This window comes from Neophocaena asiaeorientalis, unplaced genomic scaffold, assembly GCF_003031525.2.
Source record: "Neophocaena asiaeorientalis asiaeorientalis breed wild unplaced genomic scaffold, Neophocaena_asiaeorientalis_V1.1 scaffold345, whole genome shotgun sequence".
Classification (NCBI taxonomy): domain Eukaryota; kingdom Metazoa; phylum Chordata; class Mammalia; order Artiodactyla; family Phocoenidae; genus Neophocaena; species Neophocaena asiaeorientalis.
Genome location: NW_020175181.1, coordinates 3,990,669 through 4,007,416, shown reverse-complemented (window position 1 = coordinate 4,007,416; position 16,748 = coordinate 3,990,669). Strand labels below are relative to the sequence as shown.

At 34.8% G+C, this 16,748-nt stretch overlaps 1 protein-coding gene across 4 annotated transcripts in view; it reads right to left on the bottom strand.

Annotated features, from left to right (window-relative positions):
• The window catches only part of LOC112412789 (ATPase family AAA domain-containing protein 2B-like), a 113,150-nt gene that overhangs the window by 46,943 nt on the left and 49,459 nt on the right, over window positions 1-16,748 (bottom strand). For all 4 annotated transcript variants that reach the window (XR_003005859.1, XM_024764504.1, XM_024764505.1 and 1 more), the window contains exons 13-14: window positions 9,527-9,615; window positions 3,909-4,068 (exon numbers count right to left, since the gene is read on the bottom strand). Coding sequence is in view for 3 of the 4 variants with exons in the window: in XM_024764504.1 (XP_024620272.1) it covers window positions 3,909-4,068; window positions 9,527-9,615 (249 nt within the window). In the remaining variant the exon portion in view is untranslated. The remainder of the gene's footprint in view (window positions 1-3,908; window positions 4,069-9,526; window positions 9,616-16,748) is intronic.

Genomic DNA, 16,748 nt, shown 5'->3' with positions numbered 1-16,748 from the left:
AGGCCCGCGTACCGCAAAAAAAAAAAAAAAAAAAAAAATTGAGTATACTTGTTTCCTCAACACTGCTACTTGAGTTTCTTGAGACTATGAAAAAGCAAATTATAACCAAGATGATAATATTATTGCCTCGGTGAGGAATCTGGGGTCTAGCACAAAAACAAAAAGAACTTGTAAGTTTTCAAGATAAACTTTGCTCAAAAAGTTGACAAAATCTGGAATCAATAGCTATTGCTTCAATTCCAAGTTCTAAGTTAGGTGTTCAACTACCAAAAATAAATCAATGATGTAAGAAATATTTTCTTTCAACTTGAAATATCTGCCTGAACAGATACTAAAAGAATATAAAATCAAGGCCCCCAAAAAATATAATTCTGAGAGCTTATATAGTCTAGAAGATGACATTAAGAATCTATATAGACTTCATTAGCAGAAGGGGCGCCACTCATTCAAGACCCTTAGAGAATCAGAAACACGTCAAAAAAAAAATCTAAGCTGGAATATATCTCAAAAAAGATCTATCGGGGCTTCCCTGGTGGCGCAGTGGTTGGGAGTCCGCCTGCCAATGCAGGGGACGCGGGTTTGTGCCCTGGTCCGGGAAGATCCCACATGCCGCAAAAAGAAAAAAAGAAAAATCTATCTGTATCCCTTCATTTTACAAAATAAGTACAGATTTAGAGGAAATGAAATTAATTACCTAAAGTCAAAAGTTATTGTCAGGTCTCTGAGACATTTAAGTGCCTTTCTCTTTTTCTATATAAAGAGTCTCCTTTCTTTATCATAAAAACAAGAAATAGAAGAAATTATTTAAATCAAGAAATGTTTCATTACAATTTACTCTATATGGCATACAGAATAGTAAATCATATGGTTTCTCCTAATAGAAAGTAGCTTCCTCTATTATTAAGAGTCAAAGGCAAAAAAAAAAAAAAAAAGAGTCAAAGGCAAACTCAGGTCACTCATTCTTTAGGATTCATGAATATGCACATAACATTTATAACAATAATCATACTGTTGATGATGATAAACAAAAGAAATTAAGCATTACTGCATAAAGAAGGTACATGCTATTTTATGGTAACAAAGAGTTAACAAAATTATTAAAATTTGGCACCAAGACTTACTTTTTTTGTTGTTTGTTTTTTACATTCACTTGCTCAAATAGCAAGAGTCATGATATTCCACTTCCCAAACTGCATGCTAATATTAGACACTGACTGGTATCAATTTAAATTAACGACCAAATGGAGCCTTATGACTGCCCTTAACCCTTCTCTATTCTATACATGAGGATGAGGCTATCTTCCAGCAGACTAGTTCATAGCTTCTCTGTCTTCATGCTCAGCCTCTCGTTCAGAACTTGCTTCCTAATCCACTGAGAAAACTGAAGCAATCAGAAGAAAACTTCCAAAGGTACCCCATACCAACTCTGTCCACCTGTTATCGTGTGTACCCGCAATATTCTGTCTTCTCCCTATTATGACAGATGAACTATCAAATTCCTATCTATAGTCATTCTCGGGACTTCCCTGGTGGTCCAGTGTCTAAGACTCCACGCTCCCAGGGCAGGGAGCCCAGGTTTGATCCCTGGTCAGGGAACTAGATCCCACATGCTGCAACTAAGACCCAGCACAGACAAATAAATAAATAAAAATTTTTTTAATTAAAAATAAAGTCATTCTCATCACTCATATATTAAATCCAATCCCCCTTCTCGCCTATCAAGGCAAGAAGATAATTCTCCTTTCTCAATCTCATCACCAAAACTTCCTTCCCTACGGGATATTTCTCCCATCTTAAAAATAACAAAACACCTTCTCTTGTCCCCAATTTGCTCAACATCTCACCTCAATCCTTTGCTTCTTATTACAGCAAAACACTTTGAAAAATTTATCTCCATTCACTGTCTCCAATTCCTCCCCTCCCATTCTCTTAAACTAACCATATTCGAGTCAAGTTTTTTGCACCCACCACTAATTGAAATTGTTCCCATCAGGTTTCACCAATGACCTACATAATGCTAAATACAATCGCCAATCTTCTGTCATGTGATTTAATTTAGCAACATCCGACACAGTTAATTATACCTTCCCCATTGATATAGTTTCTTCACTTGGCTTCCAGAATCCCACTCTCCTAGTTTTCCTCTTACCTTACTGACTGCTTCTTAAGACAGAGGAATTGTATCATCTAGTCTCATGACCTTAAATATTACCTAAGGAAAAAAAGGTGAACAGCCAGTCTAGGTTTTTCCCACAGACCCAGGCCAAGAAAAATGATCTTAGGTTTAGGTCTTAAGCACTGTTTTATTGAAACTTCGAAAGTTAAAATTAACATGGAAAACTATGTTCAAGATCCATACTTATACGATATAGTAAGCCACAGAACATTTCCATCATCACAGAAAATTCAACTGGATAGTACTGTTCCAGACCTCGTTTACTGTTAAATCTCTGATTTGTGTGGACTATACCTGAATTGTGAGGACTATGGTTGGCATATGGACTTTGAGGCCTACATGACTAGGACACTAGAGAAGATAATTGGAAAATCAAGGTAATGGCTTTCCTGTGCCGAAATGAACACTGGCTGTGTCTCTTAGAGCTAATAAGCACATTCCCCGTCAACTGGTAAAGCCTAAAAGATGTGCTTGAACTGTTGTAAGATGTTCCAAATGAGATAGCTGATGCTTCCCCATGCTGAAGTAGACTACTTCAGTCTTGTCTCCTATAACTAAGTGTACCTCTATGCACTGGTACAGCCCTAGAGGCTCACTCGGGTAACAAAAATGATGCTATATACACTATGCTTCCCATCCTGACAAAGCTAAATAAACTTGGTGCCAAAAAAAAAGCCTATAAGTTGGATCGTCAATCCAAAACTGAGACAGATATAGTGGCTGTTCAGACTGTCGAACTGAGGTAGAGACTGCTCTACACAGACTGCTCTATACAGCAGAGCCATTGCCTTCATTTCCCTAGAGCTACTGTACTGTACTAATCACTAAGCTTCTCACATCTATGTACATAAACAAGGCATTTTACAGAGATCCAAAATCAAAGCCATATAACAGCAAGTGCTCGTGTGTGCGTGTGTGTGTGTGTATAAATATATATATTCATATGTAGTAGCTTCTCTGCTCTCTTTTGGTTATATTTATATAGGTATGTGTTATAAAGGTTCTAATTAGGCTTGATATATTTAATACACGCAAAGCATTGTCAAATACAGAATCTTCTCTGAATATGTCCCTCCCTCTCAAATATAAATGTGCAGTGAAGATGACAGTCATTGATTAAACTGGTCAAAGACTAACCAAAATATTGCCAAGTAAAAACAGGAAAAGAGAACTTTGTATAACATATTAAATAACATTTTACATAGTCAATGACTACACATTGCACTGTTTTAATTATGTTCTTATTTTTTTTATTATGTTCTTTTTAAAACTACACTATAATGAATGGCATTTGCTGCTTTTAATTAAGATGTTACAACCATTTCTATGAGAATTTGCATATTGGGCTCTTATTCATAAAGCCACCATTACTCTAAAAACGTTATTTTTACGGGAACAAAGCTACTTTGGTGAACAAGAGACATATAACCTGTCATACAAGATAATTAATACAATGTGGAGAACTAAAGAAAAGAGTAAGTAAGCATCTATAGTAACCTAAAAATCATACCCTTACTTCCTAAAAATCATAAACTTTCTGATAATTGTTAACAAAAAAGATTAAATTATTCAATAATGACAAGAATTTTTTAAGGAGTAACTAAGATATCCAACAAGCACAAAATTTTGAAAATGACAACTCATAAAATACCACTTTCAAAGTATATGTATACATGTATATATATTTCATAATTGAGTCACAAATAAATCTTAATATATCAAAGACTCTTACCTTTTGATCAGGAAGGTTGAAAAGAAATTCTCTGTCAAAACGACCAGGTCTCCTGAGAGCAGGATCTATAGAATCAAGTCTATTTGTAGCACCAATAACAACAATTTCGCCCCTATTGTCTAATCCATCCATAAGAGCAAGGAGGGTTGATACTATAGAGCTGTAACAAAATTTTCAGACAAAATTTTAAAAAGGGAAGAAAGAAAAAGTTGCAAAAATTACTGCTTACACTAACTTTTATCAGTCTTAAAGACTAAAAAAATGGATTTTTATATCCATGTTCACAAGTAAAACTAAGTTCCATTTAACTTTCTCATATCACTCTAAACAGGTTTAAGTCTTCTGCAGATAACTGACATACAATACACTGAAAATTTTAAAGTATACAAATTGCTAAGTTTTGAAGTATGTGAAACTATCACCATAATGAAAAAAAGTAATATCCATCATGCTCTTCTTCATGCCCTTCAAAATCCATTCCCACTGCTCTTCTTTGACCCAATCCCCTGGCAACCACTGATCTGAGTTCTGTCACTATAGATTAGCTTGCATTACCTAAAATTTTATATACATGGGATTACACAGTAAATACTCTTTTTTTCTGGATTCTTTCCCTCAGCATGATTATTTTGAAATTCACACTGTTGGTTTAACAATAGTTTATTCCTTTTCATTGCTAAGCAATATTCCATTTTATGGATGGATCCCACTTTGTTGATTCACATGTTGATGGACATTTAGACTGTTTCCAGTTTTTGGCTATTACCAAAAAAGCTGTGAACATTCATACAGGTCATGAAGATGTTCCCACAGGTTTTTTCCTAAAAGTTTTATACTTTTACCTCTTAAGCTTAGGCCTTCATCCTCTTAACCTTTAATGTTTACAGAATCTAAAATAACATCATATTTTGTATTCCTAAATATTGCTTTATCACTGTCTTTTTTTATCATGGCCAATTGTGCAACAAGTTGGTCAATTTATTTTTTTCAAAGAAGTGACTTTCTACTTTCCTGATTTCTGCATATCTCTGTTTGCAGTTCATATATAGTTAGCTATAATTTTTTATTTTACTAATACCATAGATTACTTAGAGTTAGGACAATAGTTCTTGATAAAAAACATAAAATTCTCTACTTATCTTTTTGTCATTTGTTTCTTATATTTTGTATATTACTAAACTTTGGAAATTAGTTGTGATTTAAGGCACAATATATGGTCAATTTTTATAAATGCTGTGTTTGTTTGAAAACAGTGTTCATTCTATAATTGCCTTAGATAAGTATGCCCACAAGATCAGATTAATATAATATAGTTGTTCAAATAATCTGTAGAGAATTTATTTTATGCTCATTTGGTCTATTAATTACTGAGAGGTACATGATATCTCTCACAATGATTATCAATTTGACTCTTTGCAGTTCTGTCAATTTTTGTTTTATACAGTTTGAAATGTAGTAATTAGGGAATTATAAATTTTAAACTATTACATCTTTTAATAAATTGAAGATTTTATCATTGTAAATTGATCCTCTTTTTATGTATAATAATGCTTTCTGTCTTAGTCTCTTTTGTCTAATATAGCAATAGTAGCTTTCTGTTAGTATTTACTTGATACACTTTTATACCATTTTATGAATTTGACTATTTTGGACATTCTACATAAATGAAACAGTACAATATGTGATCTTTTGTGTCTGGCTTTGTTTCAACTAGCGTAACGTATGTGAGGTTCACCAATGTTACATGTATAAGATAAACACATGTAGCATGTGTCAGAATGTCATTCCTTTTTGAGGCTGAATGATATTCTACCATGTGGATATACCACATTTTATTTAACCATTCATCAGCTAATGGACATTTGGGTTATTTCCATGTTATGACTATTATGAATAACACTGCTGTGAATATTTGTGACTAAGCTTTTGCATCCCTTTTTCCCACCATTTGGAACCTCTCTTATATGTATCCTTATATGTATTGATAGTTACAGTTTCACAAGTAAATACATGTTAAAATTACCAAGTGTACTCTTTAAGTATATCAATGAGTATATATAGTATTCTGTATCAATTATACCTCAATAAAAGAGCTTTAAAAAAATCAGTAGTAGGGGGCTTCCCTGGTGGCACAGTGGTTGAGAGTCCGCCTGCCGATGCAGGGGACACGGGTTTGTGCCCCGGTCTGGGAAGATCCCACATGCCATGGAGCAGCTAAGCCCATGCACCACAACTACTGAGCCTGCGCTCTAGAGCCCGCAAGCCACAACTACTGAAGACCGCACGCCTAGAGCCCGTCCTCTGCAACAAGAGAAGCCACTGCAACGAGAAGCCCGTGCACCGCAATGAAGAGTAGCCCCCCTCGCCCTAACTAGAGAAAGCTTGCGCGCAGCAACGAAGACCCAACGCAGCCAAAAATAAAAATAAATTAATTTTTAAAAAAATCAGTAGTAAAATAAAAAGATTCTAAAATATCTCCAAATATTCTCTTTAGAAAAGCAAGAAATGAAAAACAAAAAGAAAACACACATAAATAGAAAGCAAACATGAAATGGTATTCTCCAATTCATTTGTGTCAATGATTACATAAACATTAATGGATTAAACTTTCAAATTAAAATGAAGAGATTGTCCAGTTAGGAAAACAAGACCCAACTATGTATTATCCACAAAAGTAATACTCTAAATATTAAGACACTGAAAGGTAGGTAGTAAGTTAATGGAAAAAAAATTTACCAAGCAAAAAACATCAGAAGTCTAGATTAGCTTAATCATTATCTAATCATGAGATAATCATTTCATTAGATTCTAATGAAAATAGATTTCAAAACAAAAAGTATTAACAAAGATAAAGAGGGGCATTTCATAATAAGAAGGCAACTTCAAAATAAAGACATCCAAAATAATAAATGTGTTTGCACCCAAAACAAAACTTCAAAATAAATGAAACAAAAACTGGCAGAATTAAAGAGACAATTCTACAATTATAGTTGGAAATTTTACCACATCTCTCTAATGTTCATAAAATAACTAGACAAAAAAAAAAATCAGTAAAAACACAAAACGTCCTGCATAACATTATTATAACCCTGTCTTACTTGATATATATAGAGAATATTATACCACAAACAGCAGAATACAAATTCACAACACAGACAATACCTGGGACATAAAGAAAACTGCAGTGAATTTAAAATGACTTTAAGAGTTATTGTTTCTGACCACAAAATTAAATTAGAGAAACTAATACAGTGTTTTATGTTAATTATACCTCAATTAAAAAATTAAATTAGAAACAATAAGATAAAAAACACAACTTGTAAACTAAACAACACACTTCTAAATATTCATTGTGTCAAAGAAGAAATGACAAGAGGAATTGGAAATTATTTTGAACTGTAGGACACTGATTATGTAAGAGGTCAAAAACTGGGATGCAGCTAAAGCAGTGCTTAAAAAGAAATTTATAGCTTTCAATGCCTATATTAGAAAAGAAAAAAACTTTCAATCAAAGTCTAAAATTCCATCTGAATAATTTAGAAAAAGAGAAAACTAAACCTAAAGCAAACAGAAGAAACAAACAAACAAACAAAAAGCCAAGAAAAGTCACCATGCATATTGCTAAATGCATATTGCTAAATGAAAGAAGCTAACCTGAAAGATTACATGCTGGATGATTACAACTACATAGCATTACGGAAAGGGCGAGGGTAGATAGTAAAAAATCATTAGTGCCAGGGACTGAGGGGGTGGGGTGGGGAGGGAAAGGAGGGATGAGTTGGTAGAGCACAGAGGATTTTTAGGACAATGAAAATACTCTGCGTGATACTATAATGACATATGCATGTTATTATACATTTGTCCAAACTCACAAAATGCAAAACACCCAGAGTGACTACACACTTTGTGTGATTATCATGTGTCAATGTAGGTTCCTCAATTGTAACAAATGTACCCTGTCTGATGAAAGATGTTGATAATGAGGGAGGCTGTGCATCAGTGTGGGCACAGAGTAAATGCAATAATCTCTGTACCTTCCTCTCAATTATGCTGTAAACCTAAAACTGCTCTTTAAAAAAGATTTTTTTTTAAATTACAAAGAACAAGGTTGGGAACTTATACTAATAAGACTGTATAAATTTCTCAAGTAATTAAGTCAATGATATAAGGATAAACCTAAAGATCAATGGAACCAACTAACAAGTCTAGGAATAGACAACTTAATGGTCAATTTCTGACAAAGATGCCAAGTAATTCAATGGAGACAAGGTAACCTTTTCAATAAATGGTCCTGGAACAATTGGGAAAAAAAATATGGAAAAAGTAAACTTCAGTCCATACCTTGCACTAGCTATAAAAATTAACACAAACCCTTACCTTATGCTGACATATGAATGTTAACTTTAAAATGAATCACTGACCAAAATTTAAGGGCTAACACTACTAATATTTTAGAAGAAAATATAGAATAGTTGACAAATTGGTTTAGGAAATTATTCTCAAGACACACAAATACATACCAAAAAAATTTACATAATGGGCTTCATCAAGACTAAAACTTTTTGATTTTCAAAAAGTCATATTTAAGAAAAAGGCAAGCCAGACTAGTAGAAAACTTTTCAAAACATAGATCTCACAAAGGGCTTGTTTTAAGAGCACATAAAAAAAATCTTACACTACAATGAGACATACAATATGATTTCTTTATTTTTAAAGGGTAAAATAATATAACAGACATTTCACAAAAGAAAATATGTAAATGAGCAATAAGTGCATGCAAAGATGCTCAATATTATTAGTCATCAGAAAAATGAAAATAAATCCACTACTACCCACTCATTAGAATAGCAACAGTTAGAGAGTAAAAATACGAAATGCTGGCAAGAATGAGAAGCATCCCAAATCCTGATACATTACAGTTAAAAACATAAAATGGTAAACCACTTCGGAAAGTAGTATCAATTTAAACAAACATTTACCATAGGATTCAGCCATTTCTCTCTAAGGTATTTACCCAACAGAAATGAAAACATATGGTCCCATGAAAATGTGTATGCAAATGTTCACAGCAGCATTATCATAATAGCCAAATATAGAAGCAAACCAAATCTCTATCAGAGGAATTAAACAAATTGTGGTACACATACAGGCATACACACAGAGACACACACATTGCCCAAGGACTACTACTCAGAAATTAACAAGAACAAAATATTAGTGTATGTGACATGGATAAATTTCAAAAACATCATGCTAAATCAGCATTGGGCATCTTTTTCTGTAAAGGGCCAGAAAGTAAATGTGTTAAGCCTTTGCAAGTCATATGATCTTCCTCTCACAACCCCTCCCTCATCTCTGCTCTTGTAGTGCAAAAGGAGATATATATAACACAAAAAGCAATGAATATGGCTGTGTTCCAATGAAACTTCATTTACAAAAACAGGGAGAAGATTTGGCTCATGGGTCCTGGTTTGCTGACCCCTGTGCTAATGAAAGAAGTCTTCCTCAAGGACAGAGGTCACATCTTATAAGCCTCATAGCACTTATCCAAGGGCTAAATCTAAATACTATGTCAACAAATGAAAAGAATTCAACGTAATCAGATTAGGAAAAATTACCTGTGGATCTGATCTTGCCTGCTAGAGCGAACTGGAGCTAATCCATCTATTTCATCAAAAAATATTATAGAAGGTCTCATCAAATATGCCTAGTATAAAAAGAAAACAAACATTATTTATTGTATTAGTTTTCATTTTTAATTTAATTACTGTATTTTCTTAATAGGTAATATAAGCAAATGGTACAACATGCAGCAGGTAAGAAAGATTATACAGGAAAAAGGAAAGCTCCTTATCACCCCAGACTCTAACCACAAGGTCTCCACCCAGTAGACAACTACTGTTTTCAGTTTGTTTATTCTTCCATACATGTCATTTATACACATAAACAAACATGTATTTTTAAACACATTTAAACACACTATACATATTGCTTTTATTGTATAACACAGCCTATTTTATGTTATTGATATATTTTAATTAGCTTACATGTAAGTACATAAAGATCTGCTTCATACTTTTTTAACAGCTACAAAATGCCACACTATATGGATGTGCCGTAATTAAACGAGTCCCCTACTCATGGACATTTAAGCTGTTTTCAATCTTTTCCTATTATCAATAATGCTTGAACAAACATCTGTGTACATTTAACATTTCACATGAATATAAACATATCAATATAAAAAATTATAAAAGTAGAACTTATGGTTCAAAAGGCATGTGTCATTCCTAATTTAGATACTTGCAAATTACCTTCCATTGATGTATCAATTTACACTTCTCACCAGAAATATTTGACTGCTCACCAACAATTTATTATCAAACTTCTTGTTCTTGACTAACGTTTTAAGATAAAGGATGTTACCTCATTTTCATTCTAATTTTTCTTTCTATTATCAAGGAAGATGAGCATTTTTCATATCTTAAAAGAGCCATTAATATTGCCTTTTCTACACAAGTTCTGTTCGTATCCTTTGCCAATTTTTCTATTGGATCATTGGTCTTCTGCTTACTGATTTCTAGGAGCTATATTTACTTAAAAATTAGACTATCTCTATGAAATGAAATGAAATTATTTTTCTTCAAAGGGTATCATCTTTTGGTTTTGCCTACCATACTGTTGCCACGCAGAATGTAAAAAAAAGATTTTATATAGTGGATTCTTTTCTTCCATAGTTAGACTTTCCCTACTCTGAGATTAGAAACAAAATTCTCCTGAGTTTTCTTCTGGTACTTTCACAGTGTCATTTTTCTCAATAAATCACAGATCTATGTAGGAACTTGATTTAAGGTAAATAAATTTTAATTACAAATGAAAACTGTTATATAATTAACTCAAATTAATAGAGTTTATTTTCATTTCAAAATTACTTAAAGCTAATTCTTAGTTCACAGGAAGGTCAGCTTATTAAAGAATGGATACAATTTTTCATTTCTCCCTTACTGATAACGATGTTCATTAAACTTCCAGTGTTCTCTAATAATTTTTTTTTTTAATTTATTTATTTTTGGCTGCATTGGGTCTTTGTTGCTGCGCATGGGCTTTCTCTAGTTGTGGCGAGCGGGGGCTATTCTTCATTGTGGTGCATGGGCTTCTCACTGTGGTGGCTTCTCTTGTTGTGGACAGAGCATGGGCTCTAGGCAAGCAGGCTTCAGTAGTTGCAGCACACGGGCTCAGTAGTTGTGGCACACGGGCTCAGTAGTTGTGGCTCACGGGCTCAGTTGCTCCGCGGCATGTGGGATCTTCCCGGACCATGGCTCCAACCCATGTCCCCTGCATTGGCAGGTGGATTCTTAGCCACTGCACCACCAGGGAAGTCCCTCTAATAACTTTAAATGAAAGACAATTCAACCACAAAACTTTGCCCCTTTTGAAAAAAAAACTTTATAAGGCTAGAATTATGTAATAAGAGAAGAAGAGTAAAGATTTAATCATTACTTTTACATACATGAAACACAGCTCTTTTTTAGAACTATGGCCTCACACAATTGCAAAAAGGAAGTACAGTGTATTTAACACCGGTTATTGTGATAAGCACTTTACAGCTGACCTTAGTATACGTGGATTTTTTTCAATAAATATATTGAAAATATTTTGGGGGAGATTTATGTCAATTTGAAGAAACTCACAGATGAACTGGGTAGCCTAGAAATAGTGACGAAATTAAGAACACAGTATGTCATGGGTGTATAAAATATACGTAGATACTAGTGTATCATTTACTACCATAAAATATACACAAATCTATCATAAAAAGTTAAAATTTATCAAAACTTACATGAATAAACACTGTACCTGCTCCATTTACAGTCGAGAGAAATGTAAACAAAGATGCAGTATTAAATCATAACTGCATAAAATTAACTGTGGTACATACTGTACTACTGTAATAATTTCATAGCCACCTCCGGTTGCTCTTGCGCTGAACTCAAGTGTTGCAAGTATCCGCTCAAAATGCCGTGTGATGCTAATCTTCTCCTCATGAGCAGTTCCTCTCTCCAGTAAATTACATATCACAGTAAAAAGTGATCTCTTTTTACCTAAAGTGATGTTGCATATTTTTCTTTGTGTTTACTGCAATACGGTAAACTTTAAATAACACCATGGGACCTATACAAAGTGCCACTGTTGATGCTGGAAGTGCCCCCAAGAAGCAAAGAAAAGGTATGACATTACAAGAAAAAGTTGAATTGCTTGATATGTATCGTAGATTTAGGTCTGCAGCTGCAGTTGCAGCCATTTCAAGATAAATGAATCCAGCGTAAGGGGTATTTTAAAAAAAAGAAGAAAAGGAAATCCCTGAAGCTCTTGTTGCGGCTACACCAACAGGTGTGAAACCTTGAACTTTTTGCAAAATACCTTTTTATCTCATATTGAAAATGCAGCTTTTATGTGGATGCAGGATATAAGAAAAGTATTCCTGTAGACTCTAATATAATTCAAGAAAAAGCAAGGTCATTCTATGAAAACTTAAAGCAAAAAGAAGATGAAAAATCTAAACCTGTAGAAATTAATGCCAGCAAATAATTTTAGATAGAGGTATGTGCATAGGCTAGGGAGGATGAATTACGAAGATTTATGGAGCTGGATCATATTACCGGGAACATAGGAGTGAATTCCTGCCCCAACCAAAAGGCATTCGTGTGGATTTTTTTTTATTCAAGTTAACTGGCTATTCCAAAGTGGGTTTTTTTCCTACTTTTGACAATTGGAGCCCTTCAGATGCAAGATGGAACTGTGTTTTGCATTTTTTAGTAAAATAAGCAAAGCAAGGACCTGGAGATATATGCTGGAGCAATCTCCTTGGAAGGATTCAGCATAAGTAGATGGTAAACATGTAAAGGGAAAAGGGAGGGTTTGTTTGTTTTTAAACATTTATTATTTATTTTATTTTTGGCTGCGTCCGGGTCTTAGTTGCGGCACGCGGGATCTTCGCTGAGGCATGTGGGACCTTTTGTTGCGGCACGGGGGCTCTTTATTGCAGTACACGGACTTCTCTATAGTTGCGGCATGCGGGATTTTCTCTCTCTAGCTGTGGCACATAGGCTCCAGGGCTCATGGGCTCTGTAGTTGTGGCGTGCAGGTTCCAAAGCACATGGGTTCTGTCGTTTGCGGCACGCAGGCTCTCTAGCTGAGGCACACGAGCTCTGGCAGGGGCTTAGTGGCCACGGCATGTGGGATCTTAGTTCCCTGACCAGGGATCAAACCCGTGTCCCCTGAACTGTAAGGCAGATTCTTTACCACTGGACCACCAGGGAAGTGCTGGGGTTTGTTTAAAATAGTAAATCAGTAAGTCACTTCTAAATTTAAAGAAAACAAAATTGGAGTTGAAGAATAAGTAGGTTTCCAGTTGGCTATTGCTATTTTTCTTTGAAAAAAATAAACATTTTTTTAAAAATTAAAAAAACAAAATGTCAAGGTAACAGAAGCACCGTCTGCTGACCAAGAGGTAGCAAACAAGTTCCCAGACACAATTAAGAAAACCATTGATGAGAAAGGGTATCTGCCTGAACAGGTTTTTAATGCAGACAATAGTGCCCTATTCACATTTATTAGTAAAGAAGAGAAATGAGCACCAGGATTTAAGGCTGGAAGGGATAAGCTAACTCTACTGTTTTGGGCAAATGCAGTCGGGTTTACGATCAGGACTGCCTTTATCTATAAAGCTGCTAACTCCCTGAGTCTTGAAGGGAAAAGATAAACACCAGCTGCCAATCTTTTGGTTGTACAAGCAAGCCTGGACAATGAGAAATCTTTTTCTGGATTGGTTCCATCTATGCTTCATCCCTGAAGTGAGGAAGCACCTTTCCAGTAAGAGACCCACTTTTAAAGTTCTTTTGATATTGGACAATGTCCCTGGCCACCCAGAACTCGATGAGTTCAATACCAAAGATGCTGAAGTGGTCTACTTGTCCCCAAACATAACAACTCTAATTCAGCCTCTAGATCAGGGGTTCATAAGGACTTTTAAGCCTCATTATAGACAGGACACTACGGAAAGGATTGTCAACACTATGGAAGAGAGCCCCAATAGAGAGAACATCATTAATGTCTGGAAGGGTTACACCATTTCTCTCCATTATTGTTAGAAAAAGCCATGAAAGTCACCAAGCCCAAAACGATAAATTCCTGCTGGAGAAAACTGTGTCCCGATGCTGTGGGTGACTTCACAGGATTTATGACAGAGCCAATTAAGTAAATCACAAAAGAGATTGTAGATATGGCCAAAAAAAAAGGTGGGGCATGAAGGGCCTCAAGATATGAATCTTGGAGAAACTCAAGAGCTAACAGACATAACACCAGAGGCACTGACAGAAGACGAAATATCCAGAAGATGGATATGAGTGCTTCCGAACTAGTGTCAGGCAATGAGAAAGAAGATGTAGAAGAAGCAGTGCCAGAAAACAAATTGACCTTAGACAATCTGGCAGAAATGTTCCGATTACTCAAAACTGCTTCTGACTGGTTTTACCACATGGACCTGTCTATGACATGGGCACTGAGACTAGAGCAAACGGTGGAAGAATTGGTACCATACAGAAATATTTTTAGAGAAATGAAAAAGCAAAAACGTCAAGCAGAAATTATGAAGTATTTTCATAAAGTTACACCAAGTGTGCCTGTCTCTCCTGCCGTGCCTTGCATCTCCTCCACCTCTTGCACCTCTGCCACCCCTGAGACAGCAAGTCCAACCCCTCCTCTTCCTCCTCCGCCTCAGCCAGCTCAACATGAAGATGACAAAGATGAAGACCTTTATGATAATCCACTTCCATTTAATGAATAGTAAACAATCATCATTCTGTACAGTTAATAAACTTTCTATTATGTATGTGTGCCAGTGTCTTCATGTGAAAATCTAATAACTGTACAGCAAGAACTGTATGAGACATTTTTGTCATAATTACCACTTAAAGTATTCATTGTGTAGACTATCGTGTGCAAGACTTGTACTGAAACGGCCAGCATATCCTTACATAGGTATAAGGTGAGTGATATTTAATAAAAAATTAATAATGTGTTCATTTTCTTACAGTTTTACACCTTTGCTTTCAAAGAACTATATTACTATACAGCATGCCCCTCTCTCGTAATTGGAGAAGCTGCATATCAGCCAATCATCACAGTTAAGAGTTTTTTTCCTAATATAACAATGTTTCCATTACTGTATTATGAATATGACTGTAATTTGTGTATGCCATAAAAATTTTATAACAATTCATTCACTAGTGTATAGGCTAGGCTACCATGAAACAATCATACTGCTGCTTCTTTGTTATCAATGCATGAATCATTATACCTGTAATAAATATGAATTTCTTTTTCATATTATCTTTTCATTCTTGATGTCTAGTGTTAGTAATATATATAACATCTACAGTGTTTTGTATCATATAAGACAATATTGATGGAGGTTGAGAGAGAATTCATCTTGTATTCAGGCAACATAAAATTTTGGTTGTGATAAATACAGTACAGTACTGTAAATCTTTTATGATTTTCTTAATAACATTTTCTTCTCTCTAGCTTACTTTATTTTAAGAATACAGTATATAATACACAATACAAAACATGCGTGCTGTTTGTGTTATTGGTAAGGCTTCCTATCAACAGTAGGCTATTAGTAGTTAAGTTTGCGGGGAGTCAAAAGTTATACACGGATTTTCAAATGCGCAGAGGTTGGTGCCCCTAACCCCTGTATTGTTCAAGGGTCAACAGTATACACTTCCTTTCAGTAAAAACTCAAAGTAGTCCAGTTAGATAGGTATTGTTTCCCCCATTTTATAGACGATGCAAATAAGGATCAGATGCTTTCATTTACTTAAAGTTACATACTTAACAGTAGAGCTAAAGATAAACTAACACTTTTCTGATACCAAAGGCCAAACTCTTAGCCAATATATTGTACAGTCACCCCTCAGTATCCATGGTAGACTGGTTCCAGGACTCCCTGCAGATACCAAAATACGAGGATGCTCAAGTCCCCTATATAAAATAGCGTAGCACAGTCAGCCTTACATATCCATGGATTCCACATCTGTGGATTCAACCAACTGGAGATGAAATTGTTGCCTGAATCTGTGGATGTGGAACCAGCAGATATGGAAGGCCGACTGTACCTCCTTCATCTCATTTAGTGAATAGATCATATACTTAATTTAGGAATGTAGACTCTTCACATTTAAAAAGACAAAAATGACTATGAGCAGTTTTTTTTAAAAAGAAAGCACACATTTCAAATACTCTTACCTACAAAGAAATCTATGAAACAAAGTAAATACAGATTTAAAAAGCAGATTAATGCTATGGTTTTGAATGAAACCAAGAGACATTCCTACCCCAGTAGGAAGAGGCAAAAGGAATAAGTCTGTCAAAAATTTAAAATTAAGTCATGGACAATTTGCCAGCATTCCCAAGCTAACTCTTCCCTAATCCACCAATGTTATTTTATATTATTTTCCAATTATTATTAAATTCTCTTTAAACATGAAGACTGCATATGTTTGACTTCCCAATGGACATTGAGCACCTTGAGGCTAGGAATTTTATTTTATTCCTCTTTCTAGAGCCCCCGTTACCTAGAACACAGCAGTTTTTAATACTAATTTAACTAAAAATATTTGAAGTGCTTTACCAATTACAAAGGACTTTGATACACATCAACTCAGTAATGGGTCTTCAACAAATGCTTGCTGAAAGCATTTTTTTAAATGTCATGTGGATTTCCTTAGACATAACAAAATATAAGTTGCATTACCAAGTATGAATGACTTCCTTCAG